Consider the following 24,508-nt stretch of genomic DNA (forward strand, 5'->3'; position numbering starts at 1 on the left):
ACAAACTGGGTTATAGTGTTGGTAGGTGGGATCGTCATTCCCAAACCATCATTTATTAATAAGGAGGGATATTGTTGTGAAGGGATTTTTGTCTTTTCTTTCATTTCTCTCCTGAAGGTTTTTATAAAAACCACAATGTTTTTCCAATTCTAACCGAGTTTTAGTCTCTAAAGCACTAAAAAGAAGTGAAAGAAAAACTAAAATTGGCAAGTGAAAGAAATGCCAAACAACGTGGAAAGTAAATGTTCTGATGGGATGGGAACCTAACAGACAAACCTGCAACTGATGTCACCACCAGCCTGCAAAGCTCCAAATGCAGACTTTGGCCTATATAATAATCCTGTTTGGGGTAAAATGCACCCGTTTGCTGCAGAAAAATAATGTGTTGAAACTGACAGCACTATCTCAGTAATTCCAGAACTCGGTGCAGGAATGTCTTCTGTATAACTAGGACACACTAGAGCCTTTGACAAATCTGCACATTTTTTCCCCATAAGAATGAGGACAGCCTGACCTTAACTTGGGGGTTCAACAAGCACTTTGGATTCTGGCCCTCCTTTATATGTTGGAGCTTTCTTTAAACAACAGCCGGTCAGAGCGACTCGGCTTGCAGTGAGTTGGATGGCATGCTTGCACCCTACCTGGATTTGCCCTCATTTCTCCTGCACAGAAAACCAAAGTTAGGCCAAGTCCAGTTCTGTGACCCTGGAAAAGCCTCTCATGAAACCCAGAGACATTTTAGTCCCTCTGACTTTCTCTCAGGCAACAGATCCAGGTCAGCTCAGCTGACCATTTGTATTAGTCATTCAGGCTTCTTCCTTCACTAATAAGGTACAGCATCACACTGGTTGGCACCAGGATTGAGTACAGAAGGATCTTTTTAAAGTTTACATGACGATGTGTCCTGACAAAGGACTAAATTTATTGGATCTATTGCTTTTATAACTTAGAGAAACCTTGGGTGCTAATAAAGATAAATGCAAAAAAAGTCAAGATGGAAGTGAAATAAACTGTAGTTCCTCTAATGGCCAGCAGAGGTTTTCTGGAAAACCAAAATAAACCCCAAGTTAAAATTTTCAACTTTACATCCCTAAAAGTATGTTTGGTCTCTATAGATAGTGTACATGTTCCAGCCACCAGGGGTAAAAATCAGAAAACTGATAAATGAATCTATTCATGACACAAATGACACAAATGACCCTACAGACTATGAAAAATGGACATAGCAACGTGACATGACACACTGTAAAGTTGTACATTTTAACATTTTAAGTCTGTCGGGATTGACTCGTTTTTGAAACCAGACTCAAGTGGCCATTAGAGGAACGGCGGTTTTTCTTTATTTTTGTAGCCCCGGCAGGTGCTGTTTGCTCCAGCCCCGCATTTTAGATATGACATCATCTCCTTCTGAGAAAGACTGAAAATAAGCCCCTATGGCTGAATGTTATTCCCTAAAGCCGAACAGAGAAGAGCTGCAGCAGACCATCTGTCACAGGTATCAAATGAGAGCATGCGTTGATGGATGGCAGAGTGAAGCTGAGAATATGAAGCAAAGAAAAAAAAAGACAGAGCAAAGGGAGGGAGGAGATTTGATGAAGGGAGGTGTCTCACATTTTGACATTCGCTCGCTGTCTCACTTCAATTCTTTTCTCCATATTCTATTGCTGACGTTTTTCAGGTAATAACCGCTGAGAAGGTGGCCATTTCTGGCCCAGCGAGCAGGTCGTAAACATGCCTCCACTGCATCCGTGTGTCTAAAGCCACAGAGGCGTCTCGCCACATAATGCTCTTGTTTGGGTTTGCAGGCCCGCTGATGTGCTGCTATTATCTCTCAGGAAGAAAATGTTCACATGTAGAAGCTGACAGCCCTCGGAGAGCACTCTTACCTCCCCCGAGGATGCACCCCCCTCTAGATTTGTATAAAACTGTGGATGTGGCTCTGTGTCATAATCCATACACGATATGAGCTTTTATTGATCAAATTAGGACTTCATAAGGAAACAAGTCCTTACTGGGAGGTTCTAAAACCACTGAATCAGTCCTAGTTCAATCCTAGAAATCTGTTGACCAATTAAAATGTTGCACAGGACCAGAAAACCATCAATAACTTTAACAGATGGTGTATTTTTGTTCCCTATGACCACCAATTATTTTGCTTTTTGTACTGAATTCATTTACTTTTTCTGATCTGTTCGCGTAGGAGCTGGCTACATGGATGAAAGTCACTGTCAAACTAATTTTATTCCAATGTCTTATATATTTCCTTTCATATGATATGGATATGTATGGATATATTTATGATTTGAATTGTGACATGCTGCCCTGTCAGCGATACCGAACACATTTGCTGGGAGCAGAGGCAGAGGATATCATCCTCTTTTCTTTTTGCAGACGATCCTTGCCTCCTGACTTCATCAAACGTGACCTCTAGCTTGCGCTGGGGCGATTTGGAGCAGCCAAGTGTGAAGCACATGGAAAGAGAATTAGCCCCTCTGAGTCTGAGCTGTGATTCTCCACTGGAAAGGGCTGGATTGCCCTCTCCTGCCTGGAGTATCTCTGGTTTACAAGTGAGAAGTGAGTGGAGCGGGACACTGACAGATGTATTTGCACAGCTTCTGCAGTGGTGTGGATGCTGTATCAGTCTGCTGTGGTAATGAGAGGAAGTTGTGAAACACAAACAGCCATGTTCCTGCCCTCGTCTATGGCCACAAGCTGTGCGTGCCAAAAGAGTAGGATCGTGGCAGAAATGAGCTTCCTCCAAAGGCTGTCTGGGCTCTCCCTTAGAGACAGGGTGTGCAGCTCCTTCAGGAGAGGCTCGGAGTAGAGCTGCTACACAAAATCGAAAGGAGCCGGAGGAGGTGGGTTTGAGCATACTAGGTGAAGTATACGGTGTCGATTTAATTAGTCCCCCACCAAGGCAGCAGAGCAAACCTTAACTGACCCTTTGTATAGTTTTATACAGGAGAAGGTAAAAATAAATATCGAATTTCTGTCTTCTGAATTTAAACACACGATCTCTGAGTAAAAACGATTGGTAGATTGGATGGTCGGAGTTAAAAAAAATGGAGTCATGTTTAAGTTGTTGAATTGAGTTGGATTGATAAATGACTTTTATTAAAGTGACAGGGCAGTAAAATCTGGTTTCAGGTGGTTTTTGTTGATTTCAGAATTCTAGTTTTTATTCTTATAATGTGGTTTTTTTTCACGCCTGGTTTATTTTCATTTTAGTTAACTCCAATAACCTCAGCTGTTGTCATCAGTGACAAGACAGAAGCTCACAGTGAAAGCAAAGTGTCTACTGTGACTTAAAAAACCTGCCATTTGAGTTCCCTTCATCATTTTGCATATGCACGCTGCCTTCTGTAGGTATTCTCGCAGGACTGTTCGCTCGATTTCCTGACAAACTATAAAAGAAACCACATAAACTGCAGCCGACTGATTAGAAACTTCTTTCCGCCTGCTAAGATAAACAGTATGAGTCACGATGAAGGTGGTGTATCCTGCACCAATCGTCCTCAGGAGGATTGATGGAAACAGGAAAATAATCCCACCTTCTATTTTTATGGAAATTGGGAGTGAATGCGAGAGATTTAGCTCATTATAAGTAGAATTAACAAGGATTAAAGTGCCAAGACCACCACTGCTGCAGTTATAATTACTCATGTCACAAAGGGAAGTATTCGTCCGCTCATTGTTTCTTTTTGGTTTGTTCACGTCAGAGCAGAAAGTGTGAAAGTACCTGTCGGCCTGCAGCGGGGGAGCCCTGTGACATGCTGCTGGGGCTGTTGGAGAACTTGTTTTTCTGGAGGTCCATGATGGCGTCTCGCTGACGCTCTATGTCAGCCTTGTGGATGCTGTTCAGGGCCTCCAGGCTCTTGGCGGCCACAGAGTTGTGCCGGCGGTCCAGCGAGGACGACGTGAAGCCCCCGTTGCTGTTGTCGGGGAACCGTCGGGCCCCGCGGCCACCAGTGGCAGCCAGGGTGTGGTAATCCCGGGGGAACTCGGCATCGCCGGCAGAGATCATGGGACCCTTTCTCTTCTCTCGACCTGCAGCCAGAAGATGGAAGGGAGGGGAATTTAAAGAGTGAATGGTGAGACAGTGAAAAATGTCTTTGGTAACAAGATCATGTCTTACGATGAAATCTGAAAACAGTGGCATGATTTTCAGGCTCATGTGCACCAGTACACACGATACCACAGGAAAAGCAGCTGCACGAGAGAGAAACTCACTTGAAATTGGAGTCATTCCATCTCAGTTCATCAACATTTTAAAACATTTCCCACCTGACCATCACAGATTTACCTAAAAAATCATTAGTTCTTGATTAGTTGATAATTAAAGCTAATGGGATTTTAACATTTTGGGGGGAATGACAACAGGAGCCTGAATCTTTGTTTTATTCTGGCCATCTTTCCCAACCAAGTCTGTGATGGTCAGGTGGGAGCCATCGGATGAACTGGCACGGATTCATCCCTTTACACCCGAACAGATATTTGAACTCGGAGGTTAATAGCTGCTTAAAAACAATGCAAAAGATTTAGCAACAAAATAGCAGTCAATATGCATTATGTCCGCTGTGTCATGTGTTGCACGCAACCACCTGTATGTTATCATTCATAAGGTTATTCTTGTCTCGCTTACTGAATTGCATTCATCAAAAATGTGTGGGAAGTTATTGTTTTAGGTCTTAAGATTCTTTCCATCTGTCCCAAACAGCAGATCAGTAAGAACTCCACAAATTTAAGGCCATTTCTGTGTTTAATTGTTATTGCTCATGATTCTTGGAAAGTACACTCTTATGAAAGAGATTTTTGATTTTAATGTAATAAAAATTAAATGTAATAAATGTAATTTGTTATTCCACCATTCGAGCTTTCATTCCATGAGCATTATAAGACTCCAGTAGCATGTACTATACATGCTGTTTATAGTCAGCTGGTAAAAGAATGGACAGGCAGATGTGCTTTAATCTGCTCATTGGGCTGTGAGTGAATGAGGTGGTTATCTCTGTTATCACTGATCCAACTGTCTAAACATGCTGTAGTTAATAGTTTGGACCTTGAGGCTTGTCAGCAGTGAGTGTTAATGTGAGGGCCAACGATGATACTGCAGTAACAGCCATAAAAACTCACTTTGTCCTTCAGCAACCTGCACAGTACACAACAAAACACTCTGTTCTCTCCCCCTATACACACACACACACACACACACACACACACACACACACACACACACACACACACACTGCTGTCGTTCTGTTACACAAACACACCTCAGGCAAAATACCCCGTGTGAAAACAGTGGGAACATCTGTCTATTCCAACAACTGCAACTATCCCAGGAACCCAGAGGCGAAAGAAAAAACTGTCGAACAGCAAAATCTCTCGCTATCACATGACAGCAGCGCTGCCTCACACACGTGTCAAAGTCTGTCAAGGAAACAGTGACATGAATGGGAATGAAGTCTCCGTGCATGGGGAACAGTTTAGTGCCCCCTTGTGACCGCTGACGCATAAAGCACGGCTGGCCTCGTGGAGGTGATCCGTTACAGTCGGCGCGCTGTTTGCATGAGTGAACAGGCTTAGTTTCATTATTTATGCACAAGTTATAAGGAGACACAGAAAGGAAAATAATGTGCAGGGAGAGGATAAGGAACAGGATACACCTGACTTACTAATGTGCTCATTGAGTTTATGACCCGGACCACATGTTTTGAAATATTTGGTAAGAGGATGAAGCAGAAATATTTCACTCTCCTGCACAGTATATAAATAAAAAGGTTCATTTGTGGAAATTGTTTCTAATTTCAACCTTTACTGCAAACCCTGTCAGAGTATTTCATTTTTAGCTTTTGGCTTTGAGGTCTTGGCCTTTTTTTGTGCCAAAGAAAATCATCAATCACATGAAAGAGGATTGAGGGAATATATCTGCTCTGCCACCTTAACAGAGAGCACAGCACTGACAGTCAGGTTTCAGTTATAAAAGTGAAGTTAATCAATAAAAGAATCCACTTGTTGGCAAAATTCTTCAACTGAAAGGCTTCGCTTAGATAGCTGCTGTTCTTCGAGGGCCATACTGCACAACAAAGAGCAGCTGATGATGAAGGGTTGAGGTGGGAGGTTCATCCCCAGGATGGATCCATTGCAGGTTTGTGATGATTTACATTAAAAGAAATAAGTAAAGGAAGCTCTGGGGAATAAATTTGACTTAGTCATGGTCAGAAATAGAGAGATCATCAGTGAAACTTCAGAAATGTCAAAATTCTGCAGTAAAATAGCTGCTCGATGGTTATTTTGACAATTCAAGAAAATTCAAGCTGCTGATGGGATTTTTCTAATGAATGGCATCAGGGTAAACTCTCAGATTTTGGTGCTTGTTTCCACTTTTAAGGGATAGCAGCTCTGTGCTGTGCATGATGAAAGTGTTTAAACCCTCTAAAGAGAGAGAGAGAGGAAGAAAGTAAACAGCAGCAGCACTGCAGGAGGATCTGATAAAACACAGCAAGGACGCTGACCCCGTGGTATTTGAATCAAATACAGAGCTTCAATCTGATTAGAGGTTATCTGTTGAGTTTTCAGCCACATCCCCTGACTTTATTCTGCAGCTAATGGGAGTGGGAGTGATGCATCGAGACACACAGGCACATAATGTACCGGCGGTGGACTACAAACAAACTGTAAATTACAGGCCCTGTAGTGTAGCGTTCGACGGCCGGAGCCTCTGTGCATTATTGATCTGTCCCGTCGGGTCCTCTTATTGACCTGCCGAGCAGCACAGATGCACTAAAGCAAGACTTTTGACTTTATAAACTCAAAGTTAAGAAACTGTCATACAGCTTGAAGCTACAGATGCCCTTGCATGTATAATTTATGCTTATTTTATTAGAAATCCATCTAAAGCTGCATAATGATAGTGCCATGCTGAGTAAACACCACTCAGAAAGTTCCCATGGTGTTCAAAGTTCCACGGTTCTGGAAATGGTCGGGGTCGGGGTGTGCATCACCATGACTCGTCTGCATTCGCGCCTGTGAATCCGAAATGTTGCCAGTCTGTGGATTCAGCCTGGCAACAGAAATATTTGTAGCTGTACTGTCTGAAAGAAAAGCGTCCGAGGTGGTCACAGATGTAATTCTTCAGCAACATACCGGTGTGTATCCATGGCAGGAAAGAAAAGAAGGTTATAAAACAGAGGCAGTGGGGGTGGGGGGATCAGGAGAGACGGAGGGAATGTCGAGACAGGGGCTTGTCACTTTAAATTATGTGAAGCCTTCTGCAAACACAATATGCAGTAAAGGGGGAGGTGGTGGGAGTTTGTATGTGGGGCAAAGAGACGCTGTATCTTACCAGGCTGAGCACTGCTGGTCATCTGCTGCAATACCTGCTGGGATTTACTGTACAGTAACTGTGTTACAGTGATGGTGCAACAACATCTGTCCCACATTTCAGCGTGACTTATTCGGTCCAGCCGTTTGGTGAAAATGTGAACTCGACATGCAAACAAATACACACAATCACAACTGGGAGCTGCCCAGTAAAACCAGTGTTCAGCTGGGGGCAGTGGGCAATAACAGCCGACCCTTTTTCCAGTCATAAGATTCTCTTTTGTCCCAGTTTTGTTCAGTTGTCTTAACTTATAAAATTTGATTTGTTCCCTAAATGAAGAAAAAAGATGTGAAACGATCTGATTGTGTGATTGTCGAGATTAGATTTGTTCCTCTGGAAAGAGTTTCAGTTTGATGACAATTGTGTTACAGAAGCAATCAACTCCAAACTAAGCTTTAATTATTTTTTTTAATTCCTCCAAACTTCAGTCTTTACAGATCAGGCCTGCTATAATATCAGATTTATTTTTTAATCGGAGAACAAAAGCGCAGTGACTCAATCACAAAATGTAGACACACTTGGTAGTCGGTGCTCAGAGTACAACAGTAAAGCTTAACAGCTAAAATTAGTTCAGACCAAGCAGCAACCTCCAGGGCTGAAAGTGAAGCTAGTGCTGCCAAATGTGCAGTTCCTCCAACGGCCATTGGAGGCTCCAAAAATGAGTCTCATGCTAACGTGTCCAAACTTACAGCAGAACAAACGTGTTTAGAGCCTGCTGCAAGATACACATTTCACCTCTGTGGAAGGTTCATTCCTTTATGAAAATGATACAGACCCCAAAGTACATTATCCAAACTGTATTTAGAGATCTGGCCCGTTTAGCAGGTGTCCACATGCAGGTAGTTGTAACCCATCGCTGTCTGCTAGGCCTCATCCGCTACTCTGAGTCACTGAACTGCACCTCTCGACTCTCTGCGTGTGTTTATTAATTCATTACTCAGCACTGGCAAGCAGATATGTGTGTCCAAGTCCAAGAGTAAGTCTATAAAGCCAAAGAAATCCAACAGAAGTTACACAAGGAAACAGAGAAAGAACACAAACAGTTGCTGTAACAAAAGACAAAGGGAAGACAACACCATTTATACTCCCACACTGAGGGCTAATCAAAAGAATTAGACACAGCTGGGAGGAAATGAGACACAGGTGCACAATCAATAAAACCACAGGGAGGAAGTAAAACTGGATACAAGACACAGACGGCAACTAACTATCAAAGTAAAACAGGAAGAAGGTAACAGTAACTCGGGAAACTCAGACGCAAAAACAAACTTGATACAGGAAAAGACACAAAAAGAAAACAGTGGGAAGGACTGAGGAAAATATTAAACTCTATTAACTGGAATTAAGAACTCTTAATGGCAAAATCACTGGACATCCCACATCTCATAAATGCAGTTTCTGCACTCTGGTTAGTGCTAAATTATCTCAGATTAGGGATGTGAGAGAGAAATGATTTGGATAACTGATGCAGTACTTATCAGATGTTGGGACACCACCTTCAACTAGCCCTCAACAGATGGCTTCTCCCCCTCCTCTCTGTCTTTGGCAGGAGATGCAAAGCTGTTGGGTGGAAGACAGTTGCAGAAACCTGATATTCCCACACCTCTACTCATTCCAGTGTAAGGTCCTGCTGGGAAAACATGGTTATCTGAATGTTACTACCACACACCTGAACATTGCGGCTAGGGATGGGTATCGAAAACCGGTTCTTGTTGAGAACCGGTTCCCACTGTTTCAATTCCTTGGAATCGTTTGCCACTTTTAAAAACGATTCCCTTATCGATTCCAGTCGCCCCGAATGACGTCATCACGTTGAGTAGCGTCTTTTACCCAGTAGGAAACACGGCGCCTGAGCGGCACAAACGCTCAAAAGTTTGGTTACACTTTATGAGAAAGGATGACAACAGGGCAACGTGCAATACTTGCAAAGTAGAGATTTCATCAAAGGGAGGAAACACTACGAATATGCAAAAGCATTTGCTCAAAAAACACGCGATTGCTTTCAACGAATGTCGTGTTTTTGATCCGCTCCGGACTAGCGAAGCTCAACCCAGCAGCAGCGGTAGCGTTTCCACGTCCTCTCCCGTTAATACTGCAGGTAACTAATCAATTAGCATTGCACATTATGTTAGCGCGATTTACCTTATTACAAAACCTGCTATTACTGTGCGTTGAATTTAGATAACCATGATGAGAGAGACAGAGTCTGGCTGGCTCAGATGCTGGCAGTTCTCGCTGCAGTCTACCGGTAGCGTCTCCTTTCAGGCCAGGATAGACGAATGTCACCCAGCAGTGTCTAAGTTTGTGGTCAAAGGCTTGGACCCATTTGCCACAGCAGATGCCCCCGATTTCACTTTGGTAAGTGAATGTGTTTAATTGTAGGCAGGGACATTACTGGATATTCTTGTGTAATTGCTACAGAATAATTTATGTTCAATTTTGTTATTGCTACAGGAGAATATTTATTTTATTATTTTACATATACATTTTTTTCCTGGGGACCCTGTGACACCCCATTAAAGAGCCGTAGGCTGTGAATCTCTTAAGATCTCACTGCTGCGTTTGTAAGGCCATGTTACTCCTAAATTTCTATCTTGTTCAAAGAGAAGATATAAAACACAGTTCTAAGCTAATCGACTTTAGTGTTCTCCTTTTTAAAAAAAAAAAGAATCGATAAGGAATCGAATCGTTAAACAGAATCGAAAATGGAATCGGAATCGTTAAAATCTTATCAATACCCATCCCTAATTGCGGCTGCCAAACATCACCCCATGGTAACAGCCCTCCCTGATGGCAGGAAGTGCCTTCAGGAGCGCCTCCAGAACAGGTCAAGGAGGCCAAAATTCTCCAAATTCACAGCCAGTTGTGGAAAATGTTTCCTTTTGTGTTTCTCTGAAGAAAATGCAATGGTTTTAATGCTATCATCTACATACATGAATGAGCCATTTCATTAGGTACACCTGTTCAACTGCTCGCTAATGCAAGTATGTCATGAGCCAATCACATGGCAGGAATTTGATGCATTTAGTTAGATGCATGAGTTCATTTTATTGAAATGGCCTCCACAGTCCCCAGACCTCAGTCGAACAGAGCACCGTTGGCATGCAGAGGAATGAGAGTTTCACATCACAGGTGTACAGCTGATTAATCTGCAACAACTGTGCAATGTTTTCATGTGAACATGGAATTTCTCCAGCACCTTGTTGAATCTGTGCCACAGAGAACAAAGGCAGCTCCAGAGACACCAGGGGGTCTCAAGATGTACCTAAAAAGTGTTGGGTGAGTCTATATTTCAGAGGCATTTCCAAAGTCTCCATTTGGGTGATGCGGTGGGGACTGAGTCAGGGGATCCCACAGGAAATCAGATAATTTGATTAGAAATAAATAAAACAGAGGATAAACCTGACATTGAAAGAGAGGCCCTCTTTGGACATGCACCTGCATATATTAACTGAATTTATTCACCGGTGATATACTAATTGAGCACCGTGTCTTGTTTTATCTGTAATGAGTGCTGGATTACATAATTCTTACATAACTGAATGAACTGACGGCCCCTCTGGGCTCCTTCGACTGGTTTTGAAGCCCTGGCAAAACTTTGCCACCTCCTACCGATGACAGATTTTAATGGCTGACCTTTGCTCATCAGATCTCCTTTTAAAAAAGCATCTCTGAACATGCTGACATTTTCCGTTTGAGCCTCAGTTTTACTGCATACTGATTTCAGGTGAATTTATTCCAGTCCTCCCTCTAGTATCTCATTTGTTTAGTAAATTCAAGTAGGCAAATGTTCACATAAAACCCAGAGCAGCTCGTGTTACTTAAATCATGGCATTACTCATCCGTGTGTAAAGCAGCTACAGCCCTGCATGGTGTTTTTTCTCCTTAACTCCACCATGCTATTATTGCTCCTGGTGATGGTTAATGGGCTGCCACCTCCTCCCAGCTTGCTACTGGCACCACCTTTGTTATTACGGCTCTTCAGCTGTTATCGGTGCTGCCAGTCCATCTGATGAATTGCCCTTGAATTGTTTTATTTTACTCACATTGCTGAATCTTTAAAGTTGACACTGATGTCACTGTCATATTTCTGCCTTGCTTGCATGGATGCAAACCCGTGTACAAGCCCACTGAGGATAATTCCAAGGAATTACCTCCATTTATCAAAACCAAGCCTAAACTTGGACTCGAATATTCTGGCCTTCCATATCAAGATCATAAATCCCTCTGTCCCCTTAAACTATTAAATTGTCTGTTTCATTCTCTACTGGATGCTAATAATGCAAACTCACAGAACAAGATGTTTGTTCCTCCCACACATGCTTATACAAAGTTGCCATGCTGACCTCCCTGCATGATTCATTCTTCTGTGTTCATTAGAGTTGAGGGGAGACTAAAAAGCCAGAGAATGATTGTGATTGGGCCACTGATGCCATATTTCAGCTGTCGGGAACACATTCCAAAACCTGCTCAAGGCTGCGTCCAAACATTTCTCATTACTAGCCTCTAAGTGTGTAAAAGTGTGTGTCAGCAGCACAGCCTTGGCCACTGCTGGCCAAAGAGTCTGACAGAGGCCATTTGTTAGCTTTATGGTTTCATTGGGCGGAGGTCTAATCATTCATACTCGTCTGTGCTTCACTCAGATTTACTTCAGATTATTTTTGCTCCCTGAATGTTGGATTTAGAAGCCAGAGTTTGTTACAGCAGTACAGGGTGATGACACTGCTGTGTGTAACAGCCCTCGCATTAACAATGAATCAGCAGTCGTAGTCTAGTAACGTAGTATACAGCTACAGGAGGAAGGTGGAGCAGAAGTTGGAGAGGAACAATATGAGGGAGGTCTGGAATGGTGTGAAAACCATCACAGGCCACAACACCAAGAAAAGCACAGTGGGGGGGACTGTGGAGAAGGCAAACGAACTCAACAACTTCTTCAACAGGTTTGACCAGCCCACAACCCCCCCACCCTCACCCTCACCTTCACTACAGAGTCCTCTCCCCACTCTCCTGCCTCCCTCGCTTCCCCCCCTTCCTGACACCATGACACCCCCCTCCTCCAATCCCTCTCTCAGCAGCAAGACATCTCCCCCCCTCCCCTCCTCCCAAACATCTCCCAGTGTCACAGTGGATCAGGTCAGGAGGCAACTGAGGAAGCTTCGCCCCAGAAAGGCAGCAGGCCCAGACAAGGTGTGTCCTAGGATGCTTAAGGCGTGTGCTGCTGAACTTGGGGAGCCGCTACAACGAGTCTTCAACCTCAGTCTGCGACTGGGGAGAGTGCCCGCCCTCTGGAAGACATCCTGCATCGTCCCGGTCCCCAAAAAGAACCGGCCCAATGAGCTGAATGACTTCCGACCAGTGGCACTGACGTCACATCTTATGAAGACTCTAGAGCGGCTCTTCCTCAACCTCCTCCGACCACAGGTACAACATGCCCAGGACCCACTACAGTTTGCATAGAAGGCGGGTGTCGGAGTGGAGGATGCCATCCTGTACCTCCTACACAGAGCCCACTCACACCTGGATGGGGGAAAAGGCACGGTCAGGATCCTGTTTCTTGACTTTTCCAGTGCCTTTAATACCATCCGGCCCTGTATGCTTCAGGAAAAACTGAACAGGATGGAGGTGGACCCCTGCCTGGTGGCTTGGATCTCCGACTACCTCACCGACAGACCACAGTACGTCAGGCTGAAGGACATCACGTCTGACACAGTGGTCAGCAGCACAGGAGCACCACAGGGAACTGTGCTGTCCCCTCTTCTCTTCACCCTGTACACCTCTGACTTCTGCTACAACTCTGAATTATGCCACATTCAGAAGTTTGCAGACGACACAGCCATCATGGGGTGTATCTGGGATGATCAGGAAGAGGAGTACAGAAGTCTGGTGAGGAACTTTGTCGCATGGAGTCACACAAACCACCTGCAACTCAACACCTCAAAGACTAAGGAACTGGTTGTGGACTTCGGGAGGTCCAGAGAAGGTCCACTGCCGGTTCAGATAGAGGGGGAGGAGGTGGAGGTGGTCAACAAGTACAAGTACCTCGGGCTGTGGGTGGACAATAAACTGGACTGGTCATGCAACACAGAGCACCTGTATAAAAAAGCCCAAAGCCGACTGTACTTCCTCAGGAGGCTGAGGTCTTTTAACATCTGCAGGAAGCTCCTGAGGATGTTTTACCAGTCAGTGGTTGCTGGAGTACTTTTCTATGCTGTGGTGTGCTGGGGGAGCAGCACAGCAAAGAGGGACTCATCCAGGCTGGAGAAACTGATCAGGAAGGCTAGCTCTGTGGTCGGCATGAAGCTGGACACTCTGGTGACAGTGGCAGAGAAAAGGACATTAAAGAAACTGCTGGACATTATGAACAATGCTGGGCATCCTCTGCACACGGCCATAAACAACCAGAAGAGTCTGTTCAGTGACAGGTTGCTTCTCCCCAAGACAAGAACTAACAGACTTAAAAACTCCTTTGTCCCACACGCCATCAGACTGTTTAACTCCTCTCTGGAGGGGAGAGGGAGGGGAGACAGGAGGACAAAGGAGGGGGGAACAACTAAGCTGTAGTGCCTCTTCACCTCACTGTGCAATACCTTTTGTGCAATACTTTTTGTAAATAGTCAACAGTGCAATAGACTCAATACTTGAAATGTGCAATTCACTTGTATTTTTATTTTTTATTCCTATTTATTCTATTTATCCCCTTTGTATATTTTATTTATATTTGTCTCTGTATTTATATATGTGTGTGTGTGTGTGTGTGTGTGTGTGTGTGTGTGTGTGTGTGTGTGTGTGTGTGTGTGTGTGTGTATATATATAACAATTCTGTAACTGTAACTTCGGTCGTTGCTGTGCTTTTTTTGGAAGTCGAATTTCCCAGAGGAACCCACCCGAGGGATTAATAAAGTTCTATCTTATCTTATCTTATACAGCGAATCTGCTGCAAGACTGCAAAGAAAAATTCACCTCCAACCATGCATCCATCTATCAATCCATCCATCCATCCATGTATCCATCCATGTATCCAACCATGCATCCATCCATCCATCCATTCATGTATCCATCCATGTATCCATCCATGCATCCATGTATCCAACCATGCATCCATGTATCCAACCATGCATCCATCATCCATGCATCCTTCCATGCATCCATCTATCAATCCAGCCATCCATCCATGTATCCATCCATGTATCCAACCATGCATCCATCCATCCATCCATTCATGTATCCATCCATGTATCCAACCATGCATCCATGTATCCAACCATGCATCCATCATCCATGCATCCTTCCATGCATCCATCCATCTATCAATCCAGCCATCCATCCATGTATCCAACCATGCATCCATGGATCAATCCATCCATCCATCCATGTATCCAACCATGCATCCATGTATCAATCCATCCATCCATCCATGTATCCAACCATGCATCCATGTATCCAACCATGCATCCATCCATGTATCCAACCATGCATCCATCCATTCTTCCATGCATCCATCTATAGATCCATCCATCCATCCATCCATGCATGCATCCATCCATGCATCCACCCATCCATCCATGCATCCACCCATCCATCCATCCATCCATCCATCAATCTCTGCTGCTATTGTGGAGGAAGTAGTCTAAGCAGAGATGCCCAGATCTCTCTCTCCTCTGGCTCTTCTAGGTGGGGCACTGAGGCATAACCATACCAGAGGCATCATCCCTCCAGCACGTCTCCAGGGTCTCGTCTCAGCTCGACATGCCCGAACATTACCTAAGAGGCATCCTAGCAAGATGCCCAAAGTAATTCAACCTCCACGTTTCAGTGCAGAGGTGTAGCAGCTTATCACCACCACTGACTTTCAGCTAAATCAAGAGGATAAGCAGCCAGATGTTTGTCTGACAAATACTTCTCCTTTTTATTGGTGTGTAAGGTACTTCTTTTTAGAGTCAGAGAATGTTAAGAGTCACCTGCAGCAATGTAGGTTTGCCACTTGTAACAGAGGAGTACTTTATTAAATTAGCATCAAAGAATTTACCCCAAAACCACAGTATAGGTCGGGAACGTTCTTTTTTCCCATTTTAACGCTCCAAAATGAAATAATCTCTAAACCACATTACAGCATGTCAGGCCAAACATGACCCCCCACTGAAATATTCAGTACTCGGTTTGCTTTTTAATATCACTTAAATATTTCCATCATGAACAGTGAATAACAGTTTATTAAGACTTCCTTCGTTCTCTCCCACTTTAATCAGTTCTCCCTCATTTCTCTGCCCTCCTCCCAGTGACTCACTCATTTATTCATTCATCATTTTTACATAATCTCAATCAGACTCCAAGTATGAGCTATTGGAAGGATGCCAGTGGCTGGAACCGAGTGCACTCTGTCTTTTTCTCTACTTCCCCATCACAAATTCACTACTCATCAGAGACCATTAATTACAGAGGAAGGCACTGTGGCAGGAATGAGTGCGAGGAAGAAGAAAAAAAGAACGAAACGGTGCTCCTCCATCCACAAATTATAATATCCAGTTCTCCGGGGCACTCGAAAATTAAAATAAAACCCAAACAAGATCAGAACGCAAACTCCAAGCAGGCTATAAATGGAACAAGCTCTGCCTTCGCTGAATACAAAATTTCTCCAAACTGTTGCCAGCAGCGAGGTGCTGCATTCAGGATCACAGGGAAGCAGCATGTGGCTGCGTGGAGCTTAAAAAGACGAGGTGATTGCCTCATACGTCTAACCTTAGAATCACCCGTATCAAGAACAGCCTGTGTCGTCCCTTTAGGTAAGATGTCCGCCTACATTTAACAGTGTTACTATTCTCAGATGTGCAATTACAGCAATTATTATCAGGAAAAGCAGTAGTACTCCTACTGTGGCAGAGCAGAGCATGTACCATGCAGCACAGGGACCCTGAGTTAACAATTTCAAGATCTACCAGTCCTTGGTACTTTCTCTGACCTTGAGTTCAGCTTCCAGTTCACTCCAGTTCACTCCTCAGAGTGTTTTATAATTTATTTACTAAAAAAAAAAAAAGAAAAGTTAGGCCGTGTCTCAAAATAGCAGTTAAAATTTTTCCTACTATTACAGCCACCCATATTACAGCCACACCACCACTGAGTCCAGCTTCATACAGCTGAGCTGCAAAACCCTTTGTCAGTTTGCAGACTAAATAGACCTGAAGGACACCTAACCCTGAACAGGACTGCTCTGTGAAGCCTCAGGCAACATCAGCTTTGACTGATTCTCTGATGAGCACAGATAGAGAAGATAAGAGAGGCGAGACTGCAGGTTGAATATGGAGAAAACGCCAAAACACAAGAAATTGTTGCTTGTATGTCTAGAAAAAGGGATCAGCTAACGTGACTGGCTTTGCATCAGGATGATATTGCAAAAAATACAACAAGTGGACAGTGAGTGCAGTGATCTCGTTGATAACCTGCCTTTATAGTTAAATCTTTCCATTTACTATCATAGCTACATGTAGGTCTTCTGATTAATTGGCTGATAGTTTCAGATCTAATATAGCCTACAGTGTCAACTGGCTTTTTATTACAGCTTTATCATTTGTACCACAGTAACTTTAACTTCTAGCTGATGTTGAAAATCTCTGTGAGCAATAGTTTTACATTTCTAGTCACTTTTTCTATGTTTTCTGAGAATAAATAAAATATTCACATTGTAACTTTCAGGTAAGAAGCTAGCATGTCAAACAAAATTATGCACAGTCATTTGAGAGAGGAGTGGGATGAGCAATCTTGGGAGGGAATATCAAGCAGTATTTTTACTTTAAATATTCATTCCCAACACATCCCTACCCTCCCAGCTGCACATGTGGCAGAGTAGAGAGGTGAGGAGAACAGCAGTAACGCCACAGAATGGAAATCAGCTGACAGAATAGGGAGCAGAAATTTCATGGAAACGAAGTGACTACTGTGGAGGTGGGTTGCAAAGTGGCTTGGAGCCTAAAGCAGATTAAATAGCATAATTTAAGGGAGATTTGCGAGCAGGACGTGAAGAACAGTATCAGCTGATCTGCCATAAGCTGAGCTGCTACCCCATCTAGCACCTGGATTTCTAGCAAACTAACATCAGTTTTCTAAATATTTTCCTAGTTTCCCCATCGGGTGTGGTGAACGCTTGTGAATAGGTGAGGTGAAGAAAGTAGCAGAACAGATTCTGACAAATATTTACATAACGCACAAATGTATTTCCTTAATATTTGTTGTGTGTAGTTATTTGCGTACTAGTTTATGCTCTGCTCATCTATGCGTGGGTCAGATGGTTGTTTTATGTGTGATTTTCCGAATGCATGTATTGCCATAGGCAATCTGCAGAGTGCCCTCTGGTGGATAAACCATGCAATGTTAAATAAATACAAACCAGCGTTTGCAGTGCTTTAGTCTGCAGTTGCTGACAATAGCAGTGTTTCCCAACCAATGTGCCGCAGCACATATGTGTGCCGTGGAAGATTATCTGATTTCACCTGATTAGTACTCTAAGCGACCGGCGTGAGTAACGGGCAGAACACCCGCTTGCTCCAATTAAATGGGTTGCCAACCGCCACTAAAACAGAAGAAGACGAACACGAAATTGAATGCTGGGAGTGAAACAAGGCAGTGCATAATAACAAGACAAATATTTGAAAAGAAAAAGTAGTCAATCTGACCTGGATCTTGGAGGAAATTCCTACCCAGATGAAGGCCCTAGCAAGAGTAGTGGCCAAAAGCGGTATACTGGGGACAAACTGAGCCAATTCTGCTCCTGGTGCACGGGGAAAAAACGATCAATATGCTTTTTGCCACATTTTTGTCCAGTGGTGTGCCGTGTGATTTTTCTAATGTGAAATGGTGCTGTGGCTCGAAAAGGTTGGGAAACACTTAGTTTCCTGCCTGCCACTACAGGCAAGTGTGAGGTTTTGCGTTCACACTAAACATTTTTTCTGGGGTAAAGGTCATGTGGTATCCATGTTCTGCCATGGTTAGTTCTACTATTTGTACAGATCAGTTGCTCACATTGTGGTTTATTTACTTCCCTATAATATTAGAGACAGTGTGACACAATGAGTGCAGTGGGTTGCTGGGTTGATGGGACTGTTTTTTAGTGTTATTATTTAATTTCAAAGCTGGACATTTGAAGAAGTTTGGAAGTGAATACAGTGAAAACACAACAGAAGCGCTAAAATGGATTCACCTGCACATCATCTTTATCTCTCATAAAACTACTAAAAATAAAAGTCATTCACACAAAGACGAGTCCTGCTTCATGTTTATGTTGGCTAAGAAGGAAATGTTACCAGTGTCGTCCTGAACAAGTAAACAAGCATCTACTCTTACTCATAATCTCCTTTGCTTTTTTCTCTCCCTAGAAATGACTTTGTCAAGTCAGTTTTAGAAGTCCGACACTTTCATGCATATAATATGAAGTTTTAACCCTTTGGAGAAATTTCTCTTGCATCAGCTCCTCTGGCATTTAAAGCAAGCAGCTTGGGAAAGATAATCAATTATATCTAATAAATATTTATTAATATAACTTGGCCTTTTTAAGACACTTTTAATCCCACACTAAGGCTATTTAATGCTTGATTCAAAGTCATACATTTTAAAGTGGAAGTACAGAGGGAACCCCTCTGAGACAATATAGCTTTAGATTTTTTAATATATGTTTTAGAGCTTCCCACAGTTTATGTCAATAATTCCTAATGATGATGATGACATTAAATTATGTAAGAGCCAGTAAGATTTTTGCTAAATGAAACTGAAATATTTGCCCCTTTTTAGGGTATTTTTTTTCCCAGCAGTAGCCGTGTAATGTGTTTACACTCAGACACCGTCGACTTACAGAATTGTAGTTTTATCTGTCGAGGCAGAGGTTGACATTTCCCACGGTGGATTTGAATTCAAACACACAGGGGATTTGCAGGACAATGATGCAGCTGTAACACATTATGTAATTGTGTAGCTGTAGAAATCAGCAGCTGCTGCTAAAAAAGCAAACCTGCAGTGTCTGTCCGCTTAGCCAATAAAAGCAGATTGCATTGATTCTTTGAGCTTTGTTGTTGCGTATTACCTTTAAATGATGACAGCACATCGATAGAGATGTTTTAAAAGGTTCAGAGTTGATAAACAGGTTTTTCTCCACAGCCCAGCACTGCCTGTGTGTGGATAGCAGTCTAGCAGTACATCCTTAAGATAAACACTGCTGCACTCTGGTAACTCCGTGTCCTCTCCTCTGCTGAGAAAGCAAGTTCATCTGTTTGGCCTTTTGTCTTCTGTCTCCTCTGTCCACCTCCCACGCCTCCTTTACCACTCCCATTTCTATTCACAACATCTCCTGCTTCAAAACGCCATGAAATACAAATTTCAAACGGGTGCACCAAAAATACTCAACTTGACCACGGTTGAAGAACCTGCATGCATCATACATGAGTAATAATGGTTGCTTCATTACTGGGAACTAGACCTGCAACCAGTTGCAGTCACTTACTCTCAGAGATGGGCGTAATCCGATTACTTTTTTCAAGTAGCGAGTAAAGTAAACCTTTTTCGTATTGTCAAATTTTAGATAAATACAAGTTTCTAAATTTTACTCATTTCAAATGATTTAAATCTTCCTGTCTAATATACAAAGTTATACATGGTCTGGCGCCTCCACCAATGAGTGATTTTATTAAACAAAAGTTTAGCAGTGTTGCCGGGTCTCGACTGACTCGATCCACTGTTAGAGGTGATTGTGAACTGGCACCTTTTCACAGATGCTCTGTCATATCAGGGAGTGAGCTTCTGGAACAGTCCACTGTCAGTGAGGGAAGTACAAGTCTCCTCATCTTTGAGAGTCACTTAAAAGGGGCGGATGAGGGACACACAAACATGTGATCATGTTTAATAATCATTCTTTATATTGGACGTGAAAAAGAGTTAGTGTATTACAAAAAGGGAAACAACTATTAGTGTAATGGGTCAGTGCAACATCGGGACAGTCAGGGCATGTGCAATAAAATTGAAGTGTTTCTGTTGTTGTTATCTATACTGTCCTCTGTGTCCACTCTTCTTGTCATTGTTTGTTCTAGTATAATGTGGTCACTGTTTTTGTCCTTGTCACATGACCTGTAAATAGTGTCTCTGTATGTTTTTACTAACTTGTGTTTAACACCAACCTGCCAGAGGGTCTGCAGATGGAAATGAGCCCAAGGCTGTAATCTGGCATATTTACATTTGTTAAAATGCTCATTAATATGTATTGATCCTCTTTCTAAATGAAATAAATAAATAAATAAAATAAATAAATAAAGTAAGGGATTACTATTGCAAAAAAGTAATTAGATTACTGTTACTTTCCCATAAGCACGCTGTGTTACTGCATTATTAAACTGATTTTGTTTGTGAGAGTGTCTCATGGCAATGATGTAAGTGTGTGCGGCGTGTGCAGATCAACAATGGATAATATGCAGAGTCCGTGGAGAGTACAACCGTGCAGCGTTTAAAGCGTGGAAGTACTGACGTTACTTTGAGTTTGATTCCGTAAAAAGTGACAAAAGCATTAGCGTCCACTGTGCATGGGAAGAAAACTTCTTTTTACAGTGAAAAAAACCCTAAACTTCTGAGCAAATACCAAGCAAGCTGCCACGGGAATGTGAAATTCACAGAGAAACCCCCGGATCCCCCCGCTGACATGACCGCTGAGGCACCAGGCAAACCTCCGTTGCAGCAACATGCAACTTGTATTTGATAATATGGAGATTTACTGTAAATGAAAGATAGAAAAGGTGAAAAGAAAAAGCCATATGCTCAGAATATAAGTGCACATTTTCTTCCCTGTAATTAAAACCCTGACAGGCTGTGAGTACAGCAAAGTTACAGTATTTCTACTCAAATCAGTGCAAACATCAAGTATTAGCCAATATTCACTTTGTTGGCTGCTATTGATCGTTCACCAGTGATGTCATTATCCAACAGCAGTTTGAGAAATAGTCACAATTAACTAATGTGTACTGATAAGTGATCGTGCAGATGGATATCAGAGCCTAATTTTAGTGTTCCAGCATGATTTTTCATTTTGGTGTGTTACCGTATGTCTGTGTGTGACATCTGTCCCATACTAGCCAGATGTTCAGAGATGGTAATGAAGAGCTGAAAGAGCTCCACATTTCAAACATTGTTATCGCCCCATAATACCTTCTAAAACATAACTAAAATGTGAATGTACATTTCAGCGTTTTAAGGTCAACTACAGCAGACTAACTTGAATAATTGGAGATTATGTATCAGAATTTCAGGAGCAGGACCACGCCTCCAAACACGCTCCTTCCGGCTGTCATCTATATAGGTTCCCCCAGTTCTGCAAGCTGCTCATTCTCGTTCACGTGCCCCACTGTCCCTCCTTGTTTTCAATTCTTTAGCTTCTTCATTTCTATTTAGTGCATGGGGATCTGCCAGGCCCAGGAGCCATCGCCAGTCCCCTTCGAGGCCTTCCCCATTTATGTCAAAACATTCACTTTTACCTACTAAAACGCTGTCAAACCTAAAATGAGGACGTGGGCCCAGCTACTGAAAAGCAACTAAAAGCTGCCACACAATGAATAAAGTGTGCGAGCTGCACGAAATTCACTACAAACAACCATCTAATTTGCCTGCATGGCTAGTGTTTCAGAAAATGCAGTTACAAGCTGTACTTTCAAACTTCTGTAATTAATACACATTCTCACAGAAAAATCCATCCATCCATTTTCTTAACCACTTATCCAATTCAAGGTCCCGAGGGGGGTTGTGAGGTTGGGGAGACTATCACAGCTGACAAGGTACACCCTGAGGGTTGTGATCACAGCGCTGTGATAGACAAATTGGGCCCAATGGGTCTTCAAAAAGATCCTTGTCAGAACATCAGCAACAGCGGTGTCAATTTTGAAGCTCATCCAGCTGATCCTCGGAGATGCTGTATTTATGAGAAACGACCATAAAGTGTCTCCCATAGAATTAGACTGTACTTTTTTAAATTACGAAATAACACTGTCACGTTTCTGCAGCTCTTGAAGGTGTGTTTTCTCTTTAGTTCTTGTTACCTTGGCTGGTCTCTGTTGAGGTTGATTCCTGCTTATATTCGGATTATTAGGTAATCCAACCTTCTCTGTATCCTTGTGTGTCTTCATCTCTTTTTGTGATTCCTCAGTTTGTTGTTTCCTGGTTTATTTTGTGACTTATTGTTCTCTGCGCCTCATTTTTAGGTTAACTTCCCCATTTCAACTCATCATTTCAATGACTTCTGCTGTGTTTTCACCTGTTTTCTATTTATTGTCTGTGTCTTTCATTGCCCTTTGTTGCATCATCCCTTGTGGTTGTGTATTTCCTTGTTCCATGTTTCTCTGGAGATTCCTTATTTTTGGATCGTTTGTTCTTGCTCAGCTATTTTATGTTATTGTATTTTTGGAAGAGTTCAGCATTAAAGCTGCTTTTTGGAGTCTCCTGAGTCCTGCATTCGGGTCCAAATCGTGCCTGTCACATATCTGAACCCTGACAGATAACATATACACCACAGTTGCCTTCCAGTAAGTTCCTCATCCTCTGCAGGAACTTACTGAACCATGATTTGGGCTTGCAGCCTTAGTGAGCCCAAACCGACCTACCTGGTGATAAAAAACAAAATACAGGGGAAATTGCTGGAGCTGGTTAGCAGTGACTGAATAACTAAGACTGTAAAATCAATCACATCTTTGTCTGATTTACTCTAATAATCACCAAATAAACCAGACGGACAGCCCAAGTAGTCAGAGTGCAGGGAAACACGATGATAGCAGTTGGAAGCATCGGATCGCTTGCTTCTGAACATTGCTGAAAGGCTGTCTCACATCAGAAAAGATTTCTGTGTCACTGTAAAAGCACAGACAAATAATGTGCTTTGTAGCCGTTCACAGAAAGCTGAGAGCCTAGTTACACTGCAAGTCTCTTATGTGTCCTTTTCTACATGGCAGGGTGTCATAAACTTGCTTTTATCGACTTCCAGAACACCGTCGGCCTCTTTGCCTTTCCACCAAAGACACGCCGTACCCATCAGTCTCCTGGCTGTGTGGTCACAGCCGGCGGGACGCTGGGATTGATATAATTTCCTTCGGGATTAATAAAGTATTTCTGATTCTGCTTCTGATGAAAATAAGGAACGAGGGCTTTGATAAAGGTACATCTATATCACAAACAATCAGGCGCGGTGTTTCAGCGTGACATTTATCCACAGCTGACATCGTTACACGGTCAGTAAACATTGACATTTATCACTGCATCAACATTAGCCTCGCACGTACGTCGGCGCTTTCTTTCCGGGTGTCGTCTCTGAAAATCAGAGCCAGCTGGGTCAGCTGCTTCGCTGAGAACAAACCAATCGGCAGATTTCTGAGCATGACTGGGGGTTAGATCTTAAATTTGATGATCCATCTTCAAAGAGAATGATAATTCAGGACAGTCTGTGGAAGAGGGGCGGGGACAGCTGAGGCTCAGTCATCTCTCTGATCCTCTAACCGTGTATGTTCAGTGAGGCTGCTACTCGTTCCCCAAACTTTACACTCATGTCAGCTCATCCTGGTCAAAGTATCCAATTCTGGAGTCACTCAGTACATCAATACACCAACAGTCAGGATGGGGTCCATCCCTGCTGCCATTAAAGCAGGACGAGCGAGCGCATGATGAGGATGTCAGATGAAAGAGCGAGTGTAGGTATGTGAGTGAGGTTATCAAGCGGCTACCTTCTATCACAGACAGACGATTGAATTCTGCCCCCAAAGACCAGACAGCTAATACACATCCCTCTTTGGTTTCACCACCAAATTACTGCACCTACAGCAACACTCAGCTTTACACCTTTCCCACTTCACAGACCAAACCACGGTCCCACGCCTGACATCAATTCCGACCCCAAGAGGAAGTCCTGGTAATTAGAAAGTGATATTTTTGGCTTGTCTGAGCCCAGGACACATCCTGAAGGTGAGTAATTGGTATCATTGAGCGAACAGTGGGACAGATGAGTCAGGGATCGAGATCTATTAGTGGCCACTAATCAGACTCACACTGGGCTCTGGGAGGCAGCCAGCTGGATGAGTGCTTGCTTGCTGGCTCGGCTTTGTGCTGTGTCACAGAGCAGGGAAA

At 43.0% G+C, this 24,508-nt stretch overlaps 1 protein-coding gene across 2 annotated transcripts in view; it reads right to left on the minus strand.

The window, feature by feature from the left end:
• Positions 1 to 24,508, minus strand: part of LOC113028019 (SRC kinase signaling inhibitor 1) — a 140,941-nt gene that overhangs the window by 80,328 nt on the left and 36,105 nt on the right. For both annotated transcript variants that reach the window (XM_080305290.1, XM_080305292.1), the window contains exon 2: positions 3,740 to 4,047. In XM_080305290.1, the coding sequence (XP_080161416.1) occupies positions 3,740 to 4,047 (308 nt within the window). The remainder of the gene's footprint in view (positions 1 to 3,739; positions 4,048 to 24,508) is intronic.

The sequence above is a fragment of the Astatotilapia calliptera genome, chromosome 8, assembly GCF_964374335.1.
Source record: "Astatotilapia calliptera chromosome 8, fAstCal68.1, whole genome shotgun sequence".
Classification (NCBI taxonomy): domain Eukaryota; kingdom Metazoa; phylum Chordata; class Actinopteri; order Cichliformes; family Cichlidae; genus Astatotilapia; species Astatotilapia calliptera.